This window comes from Furipterus horrens, unplaced genomic scaffold (genome assembly GCF_987537825.1).
Source record: "Furipterus horrens unplaced genomic scaffold, mFurHor1.1.pri manual_scaffold_6, whole genome shotgun sequence".
In the NCBI taxonomy this organism is placed as follows: domain Eukaryota; kingdom Metazoa; phylum Chordata; class Mammalia; order Chiroptera; family Furipteridae; genus Furipterus; species Furipterus horrens.
Window position 1 is genome coordinate 131,430,508 of NW_028327176.1, and position 21,943 is coordinate 131,452,450.

Genomic DNA, 21,943 nt, shown 5'->3' on the forward strand with positions numbered 1-21,943 from the left:
TTAAAGGGCCCCCACAGTCCTAGAACATTCACAACAAACCCACCCACTCTGGGAACGATGGCGAAGGCAACAACTAGAGAGGCGCCAGGCCTATTTGGAAGTGGGAGAGGTGCCTGGAAAAGGGGAAAATGCTGAGTAAGAGGCATTGCTCTGTCTCAGACCTGTCCCCCACATACAGCGCCACAATGTGGTGAAACGGGTTGCCCTGCACTGATGAAAACCTAAGGCTCTGCCCCTTACAACGTAACAGGAGCGTCAGCTTTACCTAAGACACAGAGGCAAACAAACACAGGAGCCTGTCAAGATGAGGAGACAGAGAAGTATGGCCCAAAAGGGGGAAAGTATCAAGGTTCCAGTGGGAGAACTAAGTGAGGAGGAGATAGCCAACCTAACAGACGAGGAGAAAGCCAACCTAACAGATGCAGAATTCAAAACACTGGTGATAAAGATGTTCACAGGCTTGACATATATGCTTGAGTCTGGCAAACACATAAAGGAAGAAGTGAAGGTTATGCTAAGTGAAACAAAGGAAAATCCACACAAAACCAATGGTGAAGGGAAGGAAACCGGGGTTCCAATCAATGATTGGGAACATAGGAAGAAAAAAATAGTCAACCAGTACAGAATGAGGAAACAAGAATTGAAAAAACTGAGGAGAGGGTGAGGAACCTCTGGAACAACCTTAAATATGCCAACATCCAAATCATGGGGGTGCCAGAAGGAGAAGAGGAAGAGCAAGAAATTGAAAGTTTATGTGAAAAAATAATAAAGAAAAACTTCCCAAATTTGGCAAAGGAAATAGACATATAAGTCCGGGAAGCACAGAGAGTCCCAAAGAAGCTAGACCCAAGGAGGAGCACACCAAGACACATCATAATTAAAATGCCAAAGGTGAAAGATAATGAGAATCTTAAAAGCAAGAGAAAAGCAGAGAGTTACCTACAAAGGGGTGCCTATAAGACTATCAGCTGATTTCTCAAAAGAAACTTTGCAGGCAAGGAGGGACTGGCAAGCAGTATTCAATGTGATGAAAAGCAAGGACCTACTACCAAGATTACTCTATCCAGCAAAGCTATCATTTGGAATGGAAGGGAAAATGAAGTGCTACCCAGACAAGGTAAAGCTAAAAGAGTTCATTATCACCAAGCCATAATTATATGAAATGTTAAAGGGACTTACTTAAGAAAAAGAAGATCAAAACTATGAACACTAAAATGACAACAAACTCACAACTATCAACAACTGAATCTAAAAAAAAAAAAAAAAAAAAAAATCCAACTAAGCAAACCAGAACAGGAACAGAATCACAGGTATGGGGATCATTTGGAGGCTTATCAGCTGGGAGGGGAAGGGAGGAAAAATGGGGAAACGTTGCAGGGATTAAGAAGCATAATTGGTTGGTACTAAATAGACAGTGGGAAGTTAAGTATAATATAGGAAAAGGTGAAGCCAAAGAACTTATATGCATGATCCATGGACATGAATTAAGGGGGGTAGAATTGCTGGAGTGAAGAGGGGTACTGAGCAGAGGGGAGCAAAGGGGAAAAAAAATTGGGACTACTGTAACAACATAATAAAATATACTTAAAAAAAAAGTTAATTATCTATAACATTATCTTTGGCAAACCAGAAGCTATTTTTATTACTTAAGAAGCGATAAGTGGTATAACCAACAATAAAGATAAGATGGAATCTGTCCATGACTCTGTTAAGAGTGTGTATGATTAATTAATATTTAGTTATCTTTTAAAAAATAGCCTAATTGAAAAAAATAAGAATGTTATTGCAGTTCTACCATGAAACATATTTTTCTAATTCCAGTTATTATAATATTAAATATTGGTGTAATTTTAACATGTTATAAGGTGATAAAACCATGGATTATTGTTATTGTCTTTCCTATCTGATCATAAACTATAATCTATATATGGCAATCTAAAAATTTTCCTTAAGGACATTGCTGAGGATGTCATGAAATACAGATTCCATGTCTTATGAAAGTGACAACAGAAATTGCTCTTTGGTACTATGAAAAGCAGCACTTCTAAGCAACTAGTTTGCTTCTACATGCCTGATCTCCTATGACTGGTACTGTTTTTCTGTTTGGTTGATAGGAAGCTCAAAGCTAAATTAGAAATCTACCTTAAGCAAGGAAACAGAAGTCCTGTGTGTGCTATATGATGTACTAATACCACCCTGACTTCATATTATTTTCTGCTCCCACTTCCTGACTTCCTCATTCTACTCCTTCAAAAGTTTGTTGTAGTATACCTATTTTCATAAGAAGATGTGAGTTCTATTTCATTTTTTCCAGTTCTACCATATTGGCCTGTGTGACAAGCAGGTCACATGTACTTTCTCTTCTTCAGTTTGCTCCTGTGTAAAAAGCAGATAAGATCCTTTCTCCCAGCCTTACCAGAATTTTGTTACAGCGGCAAAAGATAGCATGTGGGAAAGTACTCTGAACTACAAAAAGCACTATTAAAAAATGCCAGAAGGCAGCACAGCACATTCTGTTCTCACTGAGAGAATATATCAATACCAATTTCAAAAAAGAACAAGTATCTTTACTAAAGAATAGTAACCTGATCATACATTGTTTTCTGTAGGAGTCCTTTACTGTCCAGTAACTTTAAGACTTCTTGAGATTTTTCACGATAAAATGATTCTCCTGAGTATTCATCAAAGTGTATTCCTAGACGCTAAAAGGGTTCAAAAACAATAGAAAAAAAGGTTACTTAAATGTACTATTATCTTACCCTAAGACAAAACAGGATGCTCTACAATCTGTCACACAGATGAGGAAAACAAGAATTAGATCAAGTCACTCCTCTGCTCTAACCTTCTAAAAGCTCCTCCCATACCAGTCAAGTCCCTCCAACAGTATTATGCTGTCCAATATGATAGTTCTAGGCACATGTAGCTATTTAAATTCAAATAAAATTAAATTAAGACTTTGTTTCTCAGTCCCATTACCCACACTTTGAGTGCCCTGTGGCCACGCAAGGCTAGTGGTCACCATACTGGGCAGCACAGATACAGACCATTTCCATCACGGCAAGAAGCTCCATTGGAGAGCCCTGGAAAATGTCCTATATTCACGCCCGACCCTACAACCTCCTTCACCTCCTCTCCTAATGCTCCTCATCTTGCTCACCTACCCTAGCCCTATGGGCTTCTTTATTGAGACTCTCCTCATGACACCCACAGACCACACACCTGATCTCTTCTCCCCTGCTTAATTTTTCTCTATAACATCATCACCATCCAATAGAGTATATGTTCTTGTTTAATTTACACCATCTTTGTTTAATTCACCTGTCTCCTTGCTAGAATGAAAGTCGATGAGAAAACTTATCTTTTTTATTTACTGTTGTATTTTTCCCATGCCCTAAAGTTTTTATTAAATGAACAAATTTATAGGCCCATCATATATAGGTCCAAGGCAGCAACTGAAAAAGGAAAACTGATAAAGAAAAAGTGAAGGAAAGATAGGAGAGAGAAAAGAACAGCCAGATTGAAATGAAGTGTCAGAATATCACCAAATATTCAGTCTGTTCAGTTCACAGGCTCCAGGATTATTTCATAGCTCTAGCTTTCAGTCCAAAGAACAATATTTGAGTCCTAATTTCCAACTCAATGTCAAATCTATTCTTAACACATGAGCTTAAGAAGAAACTTTGCTACCTAGTGGTACCAGTCAAGAGCAGCACCACATTCAGGAAAGAAGGACAGCGGAGAGGTACCTTGTAAATCCTAGTGTACTCTTCTACGCTCAAATCCCGAAATTTTTGCCATAGTGCAAGTGCTTGCAGGTCACCCAGTTCCAATCGCTGGAAGAACTCATGTGCTGATTTTGCAACACTCTTATCATCTGCTGCTTCTTTATTAACTTGTACATAAACCTAAAAGCACAAGAGTACATTAAATGAAGTATATTACTAGTCACAGTTATCTTCAATAAGAAAAAGGAGACAAAAAACAATCCTGAAAATTCTCATTTAAAGGTTTTCCAATTGCCCTCATCACAGAGCGTACCTTTCTTTTTTTTTTTTTGTCATGAGCCCTATAGATCCCTCCTCAAAATGCTTCTAAATGCATAAAAATACAAATATTTACAAAGGAAGTAATTACACTGGAATACAGTTATCCAAAGACTTTTAATATTTTTTTTATCATATAGCAATGGGAAAATGCTAACTTTCTGATAGAGGTTAGTGAAAATAATGTGTCATTTTTAATTCCCTTACATTAAGAAAGCCTGGCTTAGCCTAGACTAGCATGTCGTCATCGTCTTCTTTTTTTTTTTTTTTTAAGTCAAATTATTATAGCTGCAACTTCTCTGAGAAAAGGCTGAAGAAAGCAGATGGTTCAATCTGGCAAAGGAAAGACTGAAGAATGACTTAGCAGTTGTTTTATGGGAAGGTATTATAAACTGTTCTCTAAATCCACAAAAGACCAGTAAAATGGGTGATCTAGGAAAACTTTTTGGATAGTCAGCTTAATTATGTCAGCTTGGGCTCCTGAGAACTGTGTAGAGCACTCACTGCTGGAACGTTTCTGCACTATCTGCCTTGGCTGGGTTAGCTTTGCACCCACCCAATGACAGAAGTTGGAGAGCTTATTAAGGGCTCTTCCAGTTCTAGAATTCTGTGTTCACAACACAGTTGTTAATCATTTTTCAGTTTCCAAAATGCAAGGTCAAATAACAGCAGTATAGCTCAAGTAGTTTTCAAATTATGCATATGGACTATAAAGAATTTTATTATATTTACAAGTTGTAACTCTCAGAGAAAAACAGAAGTTTACTATCATATTTTTTCCAGAAAACTATTAAAATAGCATGAAAGTCATAAAAAACTGGCAAGTAAACTACCAAAGGAAAAAAAACAAGTGAGGTCTCTAAACTCTACAGTAATATCATCAAAATATCATGGCAGGAGTATTTAGGTAGCAAATGCTTTGATTGCTGGAGAATACATTGGGGCAACCAGAAAGTGGCTTATACCCACAAGATACTACCAACAAAAGGGAGAGGGCATGAGACATCTGTCTCAAGGTAAAAATGTCTCTCTTTTCATAGATGGCTTGTGTTAATTACTGGAATGGCAAAATTGAATGAATACATACCTAAATAAATGTCAAAACTTCCTTAATATTTTTTCCTCTTTAAAGCATATTGTTCAGAAATGAATTAATATAGCAGGCCCAAGACTGGTATCCTTAAAATGTTCTGTTTGCAGAGTTAGCCCTTGACTGGCATCTGGGAACTTGGACTTAGGGAATGTTTCCACCAACCTAACTGGTAAGAGTGGATAACTGTGCCTAAACTGTTTGTGCAAACAATATGGTTTATGCTAAACATCTGTTTTCCTTCTGAGAGTCTGGAATTTTAGTACAGGCTACGTAGAGGTACCTACATGGTCCTCCAGTAGAAACACTGGGCACAGGGCACCTAATGAGTTTCCCTGGTAGACATTTCATGTGCACTGTCACAATTTGTTGTGGGAGGAATTAAGTGCATCCTGTGTGACCCTAGTAGGAAAGGACTCTTGGAAGCTTGGGCCCGGTTTCCTCCAGACTTCTCCCCATGTGCCTTTTCTCTTTGCTGTCTTTGCTTTGCATCCTTTTGCTGTAATAAATAACAGCTCTGAGTACAATTATACGCCGAGTCCTATGAGTCCTCCTAGTGAGTCACCTTAATCCCTTTAGTTTGATTCTTTGGAGACCTGACACACATATCATAAAAATTAATTTCCATGTGGTCCTATGACTAAGTCTAAAATAAGTCAAAGGCAGAAAAAGGTGATTTTGGTAAGGGTGTAGGAAAACTAAGAGAGACAGTAAAATTGCAGACTTCCTGACTTCTGAATGACCTGTCCATTGACAACTACTTAACACAAGAATACCTCAAGATATTGCAGGTTCAGTTCTAGACCACTGCAAATTAAAGAGAGTTGGAGGGTCTTATCTTCAATTGGTAAAAAAAAAAAGAAAAAAAAAATTTACCTACAACTGTGAGGAGGAATAAAGCGAAGTGCAACACAATGAGGTATGCCTCTAGTCCAGCCTATAGGAGTGAAGACTATTCATGGTTTGTGATTCAAAATCTCTCTCTCACACTCACTCACACACACACACACACACACACACACACACACACACACAATTTATCAGCAAACATATACAAAATACTCTTATTTCAGAAGAGTAAAAATTTTAGTCTTTTTAAATCTAGGACTCTAAACTCAAATAACCAAATGTTTAACAATCTAATAAGCATTCAAACTACTAAGAATATAGAAAAAACTTAACCAAAAACTTTTCTCTTTCTTAAAGTTTAAAATAGAAGTAATTAAAACAAAATAAAACATAAAAATCCTTTCTAACACTTTAAGAATTTTGGCATTTCAGCAATTTGTAGTTAGAAACCAAACATTACTGAAAATCAACTGACACTATCAAACAGAACAATAAAACAGCCTTTATTAGCACTTAACAATCTGCCTGTAAAGGCACAATATAAAACTCTAATTATTAACGTTCATCACTGTTTTAGAAAAGAAATGCTTTTTCCTTCACAAATTTAATACTATATAATTCTGAAATTATAGACAGTTGTCAATTCACAACTACCATAAGCCTTTTACACTTAGAAAGTATGCCTTTTGAAGATAGCTTCCTTTTGAGGCTAAATCTAGACACAAAGGGAATAAAAAGAAAATTTTAAGTTTGGAGAATATGGCTTAAGCGAAGTGTTTATGAATATGGAAATACAATTTTCTTTTACCTACTAGAATGTACAAGCCAGCTGTTTTTCTATTAGGGAATAAACTAAATGTTTGAGACCTCCTTAAATAAATATTAACCTTTTCTTTTCATTATTTCTAGATGTTGGAATTGTCAAAAAGCATATGACATTTACTTCTAATGTAATTAAGATAATTAGAGCCAGCTCTTGGGATAACGTGCTCAAATGTAGAGAAGCATGAAAAATAAAAGTAGTACATAAAGTCCTCTCACTCCTTTAAAAAAAAATTTTTTTATCCTCACCCAAGGACATGTGTTTTTTAATTGCTGTTAGAAACAGAGAGAAAGGGAGAGAGGAAGAGAGATAAGAGAGATAGAGAAACATCAATGTGAGAGAGAACCATCCATTGCTTGCCTCCCGTATGTGCCTGGATAGGGGATACACGCCCGAACCAGGGATTGAACCTGCAACCTAGATGTGTGCTCTGACCAGGAATCAAACTGAGCCACACTGGCCAGAGCCCTCTTACTCCTTCTTAATCCCTTTAGTTTGATTCTAAAATACCAGTAGCCACATAGGCACAGTCTATGTCCTTGGAACAGGACTCTTAACTCCATTTCTGGTTATTTTTGTTTTAAAATTCAGAGTAACTGTTAACAATGGTTAGCATAACTTAGACACTAAAGACCCTTTTATCTGTATATTTACTTGTCCTCTATCTTAAAATGCATTTAATTTTGAACTCATTTTTTAGAAAAGAACGTGTAACTAATTCATGATTATAATTCAAACAAGCTCATTGTTAGTTTAATTTCGATTAGAAATTTCTTAGAGCTGTTGGTTGAAATAGCTTCTTTATATTCAATGCAATATTAAAGAACTTCAAACAAATTAATATAATTTTATTGTATTAGTCAAATAATTAACAAAGTCAAAGCTTGATAGATAAAAAATAACTTGCTTTAAGTAATTCATTGTCAAATTTCTCATTAGTATTGTACATTAAAGCAGCATAGAAACAGCATTTTACCATTCATTATCTCCTTTTAATATTTGGACTCTCCTATTTTTATGATAATTATTAACTTCCTGTAGATCATCACACATTAGTACCTAATAAATACATTTCTCATGCTGAAGGTGTTTTTGCACATTTTAATGGCGTGGGCTAATTACTGAACAATTAACATGTACTCTGACATTGCTTGGTATTTCATCCTTGTTCTAAAAACACTTAAGAGGCCCTGGCTGGTGTGGTTGGCGTGGCTGAGTGGATTGAGTACCAGCCTGTGAATTAAAGGGTCACTGGTTTGATTCCCAGTCAGGGCACATGCCTGGGTTGTGGGCCAGGTGCACAAGAGACAACCACACATTGATGTTTCTCTCCCTCTCTTTCTCCTCCCTTCTCCTGCTTCTAAAATAAAAACATGAGGATGAGACCCTATAGTGCTGTCCAAGAAGCTAGGAAGATATTTAAGTGGCTTTGGGGAGGATTGTCAAGAGCAATGGACTGTCGAGGAAGCTGCCTGGAGAGGGAAGAATTGTCTAGGTTGAGGAGGGAATATGGGAGCACTCCCAGGAATAGCAGAAGCTGGGCAGCCCCTGGGGTGGCAGTAGGCCCTTAGAGAAAAATGGTTCATGGTGTCCGTAACAGGGAGGCTGGTCTCAATGGAACTGGGCCACAGCAAGGACCTCCCAGGGGAAGCCTGTCACACAGGCAGAGCTGTGAGCCTGCAAGGCATTATGTAGGCTTGGATATGGGCTTATCAGTCAAGATCAGTGTGGATTGGGGCCAAGAAGAGGCCTCCACTTCCTTCCTGGGATGCCTAGGGAACTCTGCATGATTTGGAGGGTGGGGAATCCTAGCAACGACTTGACTCTCATCACTCTCAGAAGTGATGGTGGGTTTCAGATTTAATGAGACTTATAATACATGAGCTATTTCTTGCATGTAAATGTTATAACAAGTTTCACATCAACATAACAATCATCCTGAAAAAGTAATGTGACCTAACCAATAAAAAACTTCTGAATTCATTTCTTTATACAAATTTCTAATGCATAAATAATCTTGTACTTATCTAGAATTGATTCAGTCTTGAATTATATTCTTTACTTAAGTTTGAGAAATTGTTCTGAGACTAACACCAGGAAAAATATGGTCTCCTGAAAAACACATATTGCCTCCACAGTTATAAAAACAAGAGCAAGTAAACATTACCACTCATCAAATTGGTGTTTCGATCATGTCCTATATTTTTCACTTACGATTTTTTTCTTTTGTTATTGATATAGGGAAACTCATGGTCAAAGCTCTTATAGAGTATTACCTAGTAATACAATATGCTCTGACTTCATGTCTTTTTTAAGTGCCCATCACTGTAATTACTTCAAATTCTTTCAGAATGGGGCTAAGTAAAAATAAGGAAATACTAGAGGGTCATTTTGAACTTAAAAAATTTATACTATCTGTGTTAATATATTATGTTACCTTTACAAATGCCAGAGCTAGGGTACAGGGCCAACACATACTTTATTGGCATAATATTTATCTCTTGTGAGAGGCTCCCCATATTTCAAATGAATTTCTATAGTTTTCAAAGTTCATATTAATAAGCAACTTGCAATGAGTCAAATTCCAAAATCTTCTGTAGCAAAAAAAAAAAAAAGAAAGAAAAAAAGGCAGGTTTACCTATCCCTAAAGGTACAGTGTTACAAGTTATCAAGGTCCATTGAAGTGGTTTAAATCTAGGATGAACCCTGAGAAATTTCTTCTAAAAATGATTATTACAAAAAAAGTAAATGACACCCATATACCATGATTTAAATTTAACACTTGCTAACCTTTTACCATAAGAAATTAATTTTCAGTATAAGTGGAAAGGCTTTTTGTAAGTGTTCTAAAACTTTTTATAAATGTTTTTCTTGATTGAACAGTGTAAATGCCAAAGAGCAAATAAATTAGTTGTTTAACTCATAAGCCAATTCATGGGGGAGGAACTACAATATTATGAAACCACATCCCTATTTTGTGGCAACAAATTAGAACAATTAAAGAAACAGTGTCAAATGCTGGCCTACAAAAGGTCTCAGTTTATGTACAACACAGCCAGATGTCATTGCTAAATAATGACCTCAGGTACAGAGAAAAACTAGTAATGAAGCAAAGCACAAAAATGGAAATGCAGTAGAGAAATGACTGTAGGTGTTAAATAACAGAAAAAAAACGCTAAAACTATCATATAACATCATTTATAATCTGGCTGAGACACTGAAATGGGGATACTGATCTTGGTGCAATATAAAGAGATGCAGGCCACAAAATTGTTATTGGATGACTTAAGCCAAATTCAAAACAAGTGTGTCAGAAGTTTGAAGCTGCCAAAACTAAATTACTAATTGCATCCCTGGTACAGCAATTTGAGGATGAAAGAAAAGAAAATGATATGTAATTATAAACAATGGAAATAAATGGCTCAAAAAGGCACTCTGTAGTGCCAGCAGGGGGCAGGGCAGTGTAGTACAATACATAAAGCACTTGGGAGCCAAATTGCCTGTACTGGAATCCTGGGTCTGGTCCTTGGGTTCTTCATTAGTAAACTGCATAATAAAGTAAGTTAGAACCTGACAAATGGTAACTAGTGTGTCCTACCATAGTTAGAGCTTCCTTGGAGCTATACAAAAGGTTTTATATTTGCATAACTTAAATAAAAGACAGAAAAAGGGGCAAGACCAAATTCAAACATTTCTTGCAAGGCACGTTTGGGGCTGGGGATAAAAGATCAGGAATACAAGGTGCTTCCTCTCAAAGACCTCACAAACACCATTTGACATAGAAAAAAACCAGGGGTTTGACTATGGTTCAGGTCCCCCCTCCCCCAAATAAAATTATTAATATTTGCTTAAAGCTTTATTTAAAAGAGAAAAAATTCCTCTGTTATGCTAAAAGTTGCTGAAAATAATCTATAGTGACAACTATAATTTTAAAAACTAGGTCTGCTAGAATTAGCAAAAGATAAAATAACCTGGAGGTTGTCACTTTAGGCTCTGCATGTTCTCTGTCCTGCAAAGGACGGAGGAAGAGAGCAGGTGAGTGCTCTAATGGATTTCTATCTTCTATTCAAATAGCAAGGTGGGTGTTAAACTTGCACTCTTTTGTCAATAGAAGCTGCTCTCCTATGAAGCTATTAGGCAAAAGAACACATAATGAAAGCAAGCCATTGTTCCTTGAGTTTTTAGTTATTCTTAGGAGTACCCCCCAGCCCATTTCTTCCTTAAGTGTATTTACCAACTAGTCACCTTTAACATAGATACATGCATGATCTCCTTTTTATGAGCCTTAAAAGACAGAAAGTTGTGTTAAAATAGATAGAAACATGTTTAAGTTTCTAACGAGTCTGAGAACAGATTTTACTAAAATATCTGAAACATTATGGGCAACATAAATTTACTGTTTTCAGGAGTCAATAAAAATTGTGTGTGTGGTGGGATAAAGGTGAGAACAGTTACTCTCATATGTGAAGCTATATTTCAGATTCTTTTTCTAAATTGTATTTTATTGATTATGCTATAATAATTGTCCTGATTTTTTCCCTTCCCCCACTCCACCCAGCACCTGGCACCCTCTAAGGCAATCCCCACACTATTGCTCATGTCCATAGGTCATGTGTGTTAAGTTCTTCCATTCCTCCATTTCCTATACTGTACTTTACACCCTGACCCTTGCTGGTTTGGCTCAGTGGATTGAGCATCGGCCTGCGAGCTAAGTGTCGCTGGTTCGACCTTCCAGTCAGGGCACATCAGAGAAGGAAAACTCTGACTCCAAAAAACCTCCGCTGCCTTGCGGCATACCTCTTCAGGGGAAAGGCTAAGGGAGTAAACCCCGACAGAAAATCCGGAGCCGGAGTCCCTAAGGCGGTTTGACGTTGTAGTCAACACCGGCAACTCCTGCGGCGCTCCTGAAGCCAAGCTGTATTGACTCCGTCTTTCCCTTGGATCCTTCAGCTGCGAAGAGAGGGGGGGGTCTGCTGCATGGGCAACAGCAGACCCTCCATATCACCCTGTCCAGGCTCTGTAGCTTCAGCTTCACTGGAGAGGACACTCCAGCGTCATCACAAGATGTCGATTCAACACGGGAGGAGACAGATACCGTGTCACTCCCGAGTTGGACTGCACAGCCATTCTCGGCGGTGCAGATAGACTCTTAAGAAGCTACACCATCGTCTCTCGAGACAGACGGCTGCCGCCGCGGCCGACGAGGACGACTTTACACCCCCATGGCTATTCTGCAACTACCTACTTGTACTTCTTAATCCCCTCACCTCTTCAACCATTTCCCTACATCCCCCTCCTGGAAACCATCAAACTGCTCTCTGTATCGGTGATTCTGTCTCTGTTCTTGTCTGCTTAGGTTGGTTTTTTAGATTCAATTGTTGATAAATAAGTATTTATTGCCATTTCATTGTTCATGGTTTTGATCTTTTTCTTAAGTCTCTTTAACATTTCATATAATAATGGTTTGGTGATGATGAACTCCTTTAGTTTCTTCTTGTCTGGAAAACTCTTTATCTGCCCTTTGATCCTAAATGATATTTTTGCTGGGTAGAGCAATCTTCGCTGTAGGTCCTTGCTTTTCATGACTTTCAATATTTCTTGCCAATCCCTTCAAGCCTGCAGTTTCTTTTGAGAAATCAGGTGATAGTCTTATGGGAACTTCCCTGTAGGTAACTGCTTTTTTATTGCTGCTTTTAAGATTCTCTCTTTATCTTTACCTTTTGGAATTTTAATTATGATGTGTGTTGGAACGGGCCTCTTTGCAGCCATCTTGTTTGGGACTCTGTGCATATCTATTACCTTCACCAAATTAGGGGAATTTTCTTTCATTATTTTTTAAAATAGATTTCCAATTTCATGCTCTTTCTCTTCTCATTCTGGGACCCCTATGAGATGAATGTTGGACCTCTGGAAGTTGTCCCAGAAGCTGCTTTCCTCATTTTTTGGATTCTTTTTTCTTTTTCTTGTTCAGATCAGTTGTTTGATTCCTTATGTTCTAAATCACTGATTTGATTCTCAGCTTCATCCACTCTACTGTTGTTTCCCTGTAAGATGCTCTTTACTTCAATTCGTGTATCCCTTGTTTCTGACTGGATCTTTTTTATGCTGCTGAGGTCCTCACAAAGTTCCTTGAGCATCCTTATAACCAGTGTTTTGAAGTCTGTATCTGATTGATTGCTTCATTAGGCTCTTTTTCTGGAGTTTTGATCTGTTCTTCCATTTTGGCCAGGTTTCTTTGTCTCCTCTTTTTGGCAGCCTCCCTGCATTTTTCTATGTATTAGGAACAGCTGTTTTGACTCCACGTCTTGGCAGTTTTGCTTAATGTACTGGTGTCCTGTAGGATCCAGTGGCACAGCCTCCCCTATCACCCAGGCTGTGTACTTGAGGTGTGCCCTTTGTGTGGACTGGGTATATCCTCCTCTTGTAGTTCAGCCATAGTTGCCGTTGGCAGATTAATGGGAGGGATTTACCCAGGCTAGTCAGCTGACCACCAACCTCCTCCCTTTGAGGAGGATCAGCTGTGCAGGGGCAGGATGGTGATGCTCAGGATGTAGCTGTCCACTGGGTGGGCTGGCCCTGGGTTTCCCGGGCGGTGCAGGCCAAGTTCAGCCCCCACATGTGTTTTGCCCAGGGCAACTCTGACTAAGCTATAAAGCAATCGGAGATGGCTGCTACTTGTGCTGGGCTTGGAGATTCCCAGGTGAAGCCAACCTGGGAATCTAGGCTGGCTGTTGCTAGTGCCGGGCCTGAGGCTCACTGAAGTCATCTGTTGCTTGTTTGAGATGATGTAGAAAGATGTGAAGCATGAGCTAAGACCAGCCATTCATATGGAAACGCAGCCTTGGTGGGGCTGAAAGTTGGGTGGGGAGAGTCTCTGGGGATCTTCAAGGTGGGCCAAATAGTGTTAGCGAGGTTGGTGGAGTCTCAGATATGGCACCAGATTGCCAGCTCTGTGGCTCTATGGGAGAAAAGGTTTAGAAAAGGAACAATGGCCTCTGCTCACCTTGATGCTAGACACTTCAGTTTCTCCCTTTTTGCCACTAGTGCCTTTCAAGCTGCTACCCCAGTGCTGGAGCTCAGAGGGAGTGAGTCTGAGTAGGTGAGTCTGTGTGTGGGTTCTTTAAGAGGAACTGCTTGGGGTTCCAGCAGTTTCTCCCACCGACTCAATCTCTGCTGGTATTTGCAGCCAGAAGTACAGGGCTTATCTTCCTGGCATTGGAACCCTGGGCTGGGGACCCTGGTGTAAGGCTGGGACTCCCCACTCCTCAGATATCCCTCCTGAATTTTTATTCACTACATGTGGGTATGGGACCAGCCTGTTCTATGTCTGTGCCCCTACTACTAGTCTGAATGGATGTGGTTTCTTTAATTCCATAGTCTTTACACTTCCATTCAACTTGATTTCCGATGTTTCCGAGTGATGCTTGTTCTGTATTTTAGTTGTAATTCTGATGTGGTCATGCAAAGAGGCAAGCCATGTCTGCCTATGCTGCCATCTTGATTGGAAGACCCTATACTTTAAATTCTTAAAAATGTTCTCTCAATGACACAAGGTCTCCAAGCAGGTTTTTATTTTCTGCACCATGGGTTGTCTCTGTGGGCCTGGATCTGATGAAAAGGTTCACTAAACTTGTGGTAAAAAATATTCAACATCATTCAAAGTTTAACAAATAATATAGTAAAAATTCCAGGCATGGAGATGTCATGCTTTATTTACAGAAAACCATAAAACATTATTAATTTTTAAACTCTTGCTTATCAATAAAACAATCAGAGAGAAAAAAGTTATAAATCAAAAGTAGGCATTTAAACTGCATTACAGGCATGGTTTCAAGAGGAAATGAGAAACCTTTAAAGATCTTTAAGAATTAGGGTGTTTTTAAAAAAAAATTTAATGACAAAGCCAGATGCAGAAGGAAAACCATTTAATAAAAAGAAAAAACAATGAAGTGCTCTCTGTGGTTTTGGCTGTAGGAATAAAGCATTATTTTGGCATGTGGTCTTCCTCATACACAGGCATAACATGTTTAGTCTGATTCCCTGGTCTTTAACCAGTATGGATGAAGGTGTATCTACACTTTGTGAGGCCCAGAAATAGCAGAGGTAACAACTGAGGCAATGAAAAGGAAACACATCCCTAGAGATTAATTGGACAGGAAGAGTTTTATTAATGAACTCCAGGAAGGACTGATGACAGAGACATGAAGGGGGTAAATGAATTAGAATAGAAAGGAGTTCACATTGGGCAAAAGCCAGGAAAAAAAGCCAAAAGCTAGAAATGAAAAAAGCATTCAGAGAGAAACACATCTCGCTTCCTCTGCACCAGAACAAGAGCAAAAAAAGTACATTCTCATGTTTTTCATGTCCAAACGTGAAGAAAGCTGCAGTATGTAGCAAATGACAAAAACTGAAAATTTTCTGTGTGTTAAATTATCCCATGTGTTTATTCTAAGAAGGTTCTATACCTGGAGAACTACTGTCTCAAAATAACTAAAATAGTACAAAAAGAACATTTGGATTTGAATATTAAAAGAACTTGCTAGTAAATTAAAAGCAGCATTTTAACTTTTTGGTTCCTTGTGTTAAAGAACATTTGTTAAAACCCCTGGGTCTAAAAATGCATTATCAAGCTGCATAGTACTCTAGAAAAAAGGAAGTTGAAGTATTTTCTAATGTTTCTTGACAACTTACTTCAAAGAGATGCTGTAAAGGATTGGAGTGGAGTTTCTCTTCATAGCCAAACAGTTGGAAGCCAGTTCCCAGAAGACCTACCACAATGATCCGTAAATGAAAACATAAAATGGAACAGTGGAAAACAATCATGGCAGGGAACAGGTATAGTTCTATGAAAAGATCAATTTCCCATAATTATGTATCTTGAGAACATTGCAAACACATACTATCACCTTCTGCTACCCCATTAACTGACACAAGTCAAATCAATATTTTGAATTAGAAATTCAATAGATTGAAATAGATCCATTACTAAAATTAATTTCACAGAAACCAATAGACTATGAACTCATCAAAGGCAGGGGCTAAAACTAATTAATCTTTGTACTAAAAGTGTTCAACAGCTCCCAGGCAGACATAATAAAAGAAACCTTTGCTGAGCAGCTACTCTGAGGAAAACATGATGCTGGGCACTGGGCACTCAAAATTTGTGAAAACAAACTGATGGCAAGTGGTTTTAAAACTTTTTAAAAAACTTGTAGATGTTAAAATAAAACAAAGGTAGAATTATCTTGGTATTATAATATTAATTCTTAAAAAAATAATTGAATTAAAATAAAACTCGAAACATCCCTGATTACTTCTCTCATTCAAGGTGACGAAGCAACAAAATTCTTTTATCTGGCTATATTTTTGTCTTTTGTCAATGATTTATTTTTTTTAAGTCTTTGATGATAAGTTCAGCATTCAGAGACAGTGTTAATTTGAACCTTTAAAAAAACAAAAGTAACTTAACGTTTATAAACTAGAAATGAAAACGCCTAGTATGGAATGTGAATATTTACACTTTAAGATATTTTGCTAAAAGATGATCACAATTTCAGTTCTAAAGGATATCTGCAGCCTGGGGCCAATAGCAATAAAGGTATTATAGTTTAATTATTTAAAAAACCATCTTTCTACAACTATATCAATCATCAAGCTTCAGTTCTAAATGAGCTATTGCCACTGGGACCTGCTCATTGATGTGCATTTCTCTATACAGGCTCAGCAGAAAGTGGGATGCTACTGAACATACGGGTATGTGAGTATAATACTTTGGAGCTTAGACAGGAACTAGAAGGATAACTAAAATATGTGCCAGCTCTATTCACTTGCAAGCAAAAGCACATATGATTTTCATTCAGGGTCTTGGGAGCAAGCAGGGTTTGGAAAGATGCTCAGAGTGTTCTAAAAAACAGAAATAGGAAAAGTAAAGGCCAATTCCATTTAATATTTCACCTAATATATTTTCAAAAACTAATTCTGTGCCTAGGAATGTCTGCCAACTTTCATTAGGGAATAGCTGAAAAACCAAAATTAAAACTCTTCAACAATGACGGTTATAATGGAAATGTTGACAGATCATTAAGCACTACAGTCCTTTAGAGAAAAAACAGCTGTAATAAAATCCTGCAGCTAAAATTTTATGAATACCATAATCACATATTTGCTAATGCCTGTGAAATGCCTTAAAGTGGTCAAACTAATGTAAAGCGGACACCATCTATTAAATCTGACAGTTGAGCCTAGAGCCTAAACCTCTGACTACCAGCTGCTGTGAACTGCAGGTAGATTTTTAAAAGGCAGGGCGTGTTTTCTGATTCTCCCAAATAAAAGCACAGTGAATATAAGAACAGATTCAAGTTCTACCCTTTTTAAGGTCTAAAATAAGATTTTTATTAACTGAAAGGATAATATTCATAAGAGAAGGTCACGGTAAGTCTCTCTTTTGGAAGCTTTGATTTCATTTCACTAGATATAGAACATAATATTATCAATGAACTTTAGAACTGGCAGTGCACACTGCACTTTATGAAGCTTTAAAACATTACTTAGCCTTTCTTTTGGATTAGTATTGTAAAATGGGCCCCAGGACAGAGTCATTCATCATCCTAAGTGCCTCTTAGGTGCCAAGCACTACAGACACAAAAATAATTAAGACACACTCCATGCCCTCAAAAAACATCATCTAGCAGGGAGAGGAGCACACTAATAAGACAGTAAGACAGAAGCCCGTTTGAATAGAGCTGGGTACTAGGAATGTGATGTTGTGAGCTGGACAGGGATGTGTCTGTGTGTCATGCTTTACAGAGGTGACACTGTAAGGGCTGGATCTTAAAAACATACATAGTAGTTGCCAGAGCTTTTTTAAAACTTCATTTTACATGCTACCAGCCCTTCACCACCTTAGCAACCACATTTGCCTTGCCCTTTTATACCCTAATTACTGGTGTGTATGAGCTAGGAATGAGTCTGACTAAATTCTTGATATTGGAGAGAATTTGTGGCAGTCATCTGTCTGGTTCTCACTCCTCTCTTCCTCTCTTTGTTTTTCCTCTAGGTCATGCGCCCACAATATAAAAACATGTAGGATGGCCCAGGGAGGCTGGACTTCTCTTGTTTTAAAAATGGTGGGTCACACCCTGGCTGGTGTGGCTCAGTTTGGTTGGGCACAGTCCTGCAGAGTGAAAGGCTGCTGGTTCAATTTCTCCACGAGCACATGCCTGGGTTTTGGGCCAGGTCCTCAGTTGGGGCACGTGTGAGAGGCAAGTGATTGGTGTTTCTCTCGCACATCACACATCAATGTTTCTCTCCCTCTCTTTCTCCCTCCCTTACCTTCTCTTTCAGAATGAATATAAAGTCTTCTTTAAAAAGAGGTGGGTCTGTGGTTGAGAAGGGTGTATATAGCTAGACTTAACTTCTTCCCTGTATATTCACTTCTACATTTAATGCACAAATATAAGCTATTTTTCTTTAATAAAACCACAAAAGCCTATATTTATCGGGTGTTCTCTAAATGTGTGAAGTTTCCTCCCTCAAAACTTACTTGTGTGGTGAGAATTACTCTAATAAATAGAATACAAGGTTTATGCAAAAGAGCCATTAGAAAAAAAAAAAAAAACAGGTAGGAGGCACTACTTTATCTAATGAGATTCTGCCTATATTCTTGTCAAGATGATCAAGTGACATGATGTTAAAATGTATTAAATTTAAGAGTGAAATGAAAAATAAAATCTCAAACTTACTTACCAAACTGCATGCCCCAATCTCCAAGGTAATTTATTCTGGTTACTTGATGCCCTAAAGCTTCTTTGAGATTTGCTATGAAATTTCCTAGTAATGAATAAAATATATTATATAGTTTCTCATTCTTGTTAATCCATTTTGGCATAAGAACCATGTACTGCTCTATTATCAAAGTATAATATAGAAAATTATTTTGGCAAAACTTACCAATTCATTTTTTTTTAATTAAAATATTCATTATTGTGTTTTCATCTATGTTATGCAAAGTACAAAATTATTGTGGGGGCAGTTATTATGAGGAATTTCCTAACTTTCACAAGAACCGAGTTTTTATTAACATTAATGGGAGTAGGGAACACGTCCAAGTCAATGCCAAGCACAGAAAATAACACCATATTAGTAATTTGGCTGTACTCTAAAGAATCTGAGCAATATTGGTTTTCTTTCTAAATAGCTCATTTACCAAGTAAATTCTCAATAAATATTCTCTCTTCCTAGTCCAAACAGTTCCCTTAAAAACAATTAAACAACTTTATTATGATCTACTCATCATTCCTTTTCATCACTCCTTTACTTTTGACTTACTCATGTAGCTTTGCTTATACTGTATATTTGTTATACTCTTTTTTCCATCAAGTCCTAGCATTTCTTCTCTTAAAATGCAGCCTGAGAACTTTGTAACATGAAAGCTGGCTCCAGTTTAATAATAACATCTACCACAAGCGCTTACTTCTCCGATTCTTAGAAGTATTCAAGTATGGGTTAAATGGCTTTCTCTTAAGCATGCAAGAGACAATTTCTATACTAGAAGACAGGTTAGATAAACTTCAAAGTCAGCTCCAATTCTAATTGCACTTTTTAAATTGGACTGCTGCATTATATCATGTTTTAAACATATAAAAATCATAAACCTACACACTATAGTGCAATTTTCAACTGGTGTGTTGCAAGAATTTTTAAAACATGCAATACCTGACTACATATTTAGTCAGGGCACTGACCTCTTTTCTCATAGACTGTCAAATAAAAAAATGACAACAGCCAACACAACAACAGCCATCTGGTGTAAATGAATAAAAATTACACTTATTTTGGGGGGATCAGATTGGCAAAAAAGCAGAATATATTTTTTGGTGTGCAGCAGAATTTTAATAATTAGCTTATGTGTGCCATGAGATAAAAAAGGCTGAAATCGTTGCAATAAAACATTATAATTATGAAGTATTATACTAATCTCTCTTAGGATAGTCTTGTTTCAATTTCTAGTCTTGAACACTCTAGTTAGTACACCCATTACTGAAATTGAGTTTTTTTTTTTTTTTTGAGATATAATTGACATACAACATTGTTTCTTTTTTGAAACAAAATACATGAACAAATAATTGGGGGTGATTATTATCATCTCCAAATAATTATTTTCATTTTTATATCTTTTACATCTTCTTATATACATATTTTTAAAAAGTTAAAATCATAACAAATATACCAGTTAAAACAGGTTTCTTTTTTTTTTTTTTTTCCTGTCACACCACCGATTGAAGCAAAACAGCACAACATGCTGCCACTTCACCCAAAAGTGGTGTTTTCACTTTGCCCTTCTTTGATGGCTCAGTGGGTCATTAGCGACAGGCCCAATGAGTGCTTTTAAAAGCGGTTAAAACAGGTTTCTGAGTTAATCTTTTGTTTTTCAAAAAATTTCTTTTTTCCACTTTTAAACCAATTTTCCCCATTTCGTGTAATATTTAATTAGCACCAAGCTCATATAAATTTGAACTTTTTTGTCCTATTTTTATTTACGCATTAAACCATTAGGCTGCATTATTTAGTATTAATTAACATTTTCTGTGAAACAACACTTACCTATGATGGTAGAACGCAAATGTCCAACGTGAAATTTTTTGGCAATGTTAGGTGAACTGCAAATAATTGCAAAAGTTATATTTCTGTTCTAAGAACAAGAGTTCTAAAATGAACTAGGTCATGCCCCCCCAGTTTAACACATTTGGGGACTCAGGCCTTTGGTAATTTAGGGCAAAGATAAGTTAGAACTCAATGATTCATCCTTTGTGAAACTGATCCTGCGATTGATGAGGCTGTACCATACACAGAGGTGGCACACTTTAAGAAGCAGATACATTTAAGGACTAATAAAAAGATGGAAGAAATTAAGAAATATTATTTTGACACAAACAATGTTCACTGTAGGGAATTAAATTTGGTGCACCAGTTCACAAACCCTTTATCTTAAAAATAATTGAGGACTCCAAAGAAATTTTGTTTGTACGGGTAGTATCTATCAATATTTACTGTATCAGAAAATAAAATAGAAAATATAAAAATATTTATGAATTAACCTTCCCAGAATAATTAGAAATCTGATTCACCATTCTAAATTCTCAGTCAATACCTTTATCACTCCTCTGTGTGTGTAAGAAGTTTTAATCAATAATTTTAACAATACAAATGCTTCTAAGGCGCTCACTACCTGACAGGCAGTTTTATGCACTTTACATGCATTAACTCATTTAATACTGGTAAGAAGTGTGAAGTAAGGCATTCTTATTCTTATTTTACAGATGAGAGAACTGATACAACAAGGAAAAGAGATAAAGCAAATGTGGTAATAACTTGTATCTGGGTGATGGGTATATGGAATTTAATTATACTCTGTTTTGTGTATGTTTGAAATTTCCTAAGTTTTTCAATATTAAAAAGAAGAATTAACCAGAAAGCCAGGAAAATATATAAAATGCTAGTTTTATCGAACTGGATAGTTAAGGTCTGTGGTTCCTGAGAGAATGAGAACAAACAGGGTGATGTGTAGGACTGCCTTACTAGCAAACCTGTGAGCTAAAGAAGAAAAATTTATAGCGTGAAATGCTTATACTGAAGAGAAAAAAAAGGTTTCAAATCAATAACTTAAGGTTTTCCTTTAAAAAACTAGAAAAGGAGGACCAAAGTAAGCAGAGTAAAAGAGAATACTATAGAGAAAAGCAAAAATCAATAAAATAGAAATAAAGACAGAATTGTTCTATATTATATATAATTGTAGTGGTGGTTACATGACCGCTACACCTTTGCCAAAACTCACCAAATTATATGTTGAAATATGGTGAACTGTACTATATTGTATGTAATTATGTTATAGAAACAGGGGAGTCCAAAAATCCCCAGAGTTTGCGACTGGGGGATGGGGAGAAGGAAGCAGCTTTTAGAATGCCTCCACATGCCTGAGGCTGGTGGCTAGTGTCTTTCTTATGCAAAATGGCTTTAATGCATCCAAAGCCTCAGGTAGATGGGAGGAGTCTTGAACCAGGGGAAGGTATGGAAAAAGCACACAGAGCCTACGTAAGGTTCTGTGAATGGTCAGAACTGTTTGCAACACCCACTGTGTCA

General features: G+C 37.2%; 1 protein-coding gene and 1 non-coding gene across 2 annotated transcripts in view; both read right to left on the bottom strand.

The window, feature by feature from the left end:
* The window catches only part of RARS2 (arginyl-tRNA synthetase 2, mitochondrial), a 62,604-nt gene that overhangs the window by 12,003 nt on the left and 28,658 nt on the right, over positions 1 to 21,943 (bottom strand). The window contains exons 6-10 of the mRNA XM_090279652.1: positions 20,408 to 20,463; positions 18,551 to 18,634; positions 15,497 to 15,573; positions 3,747 to 3,905; positions 2,596 to 2,702 (exon numbers count right to left, since the gene is read on the bottom strand). Coding sequence (XP_090135778.1) covers positions 2,596 to 2,702; positions 3,747 to 3,905; positions 15,497 to 15,573; positions 18,551 to 18,634; positions 20,408 to 20,463 — 483 coding nt within the window. The remainder of the gene's footprint in view (positions 1 to 2,595; positions 2,703 to 3,746; positions 3,906 to 15,496; positions 15,574 to 18,550; positions 18,635 to 20,407; positions 20,464 to 21,943) is intronic.
* On the bottom strand, positions 20,066 to 20,201 carry LOC150007437 (small nucleolar RNA SNORA21). The gene has a single exon (XR_016512152.1). It is a non-coding gene; the product is annotated as a small nucleolar RNA SNORA21 (small nucleolar RNA).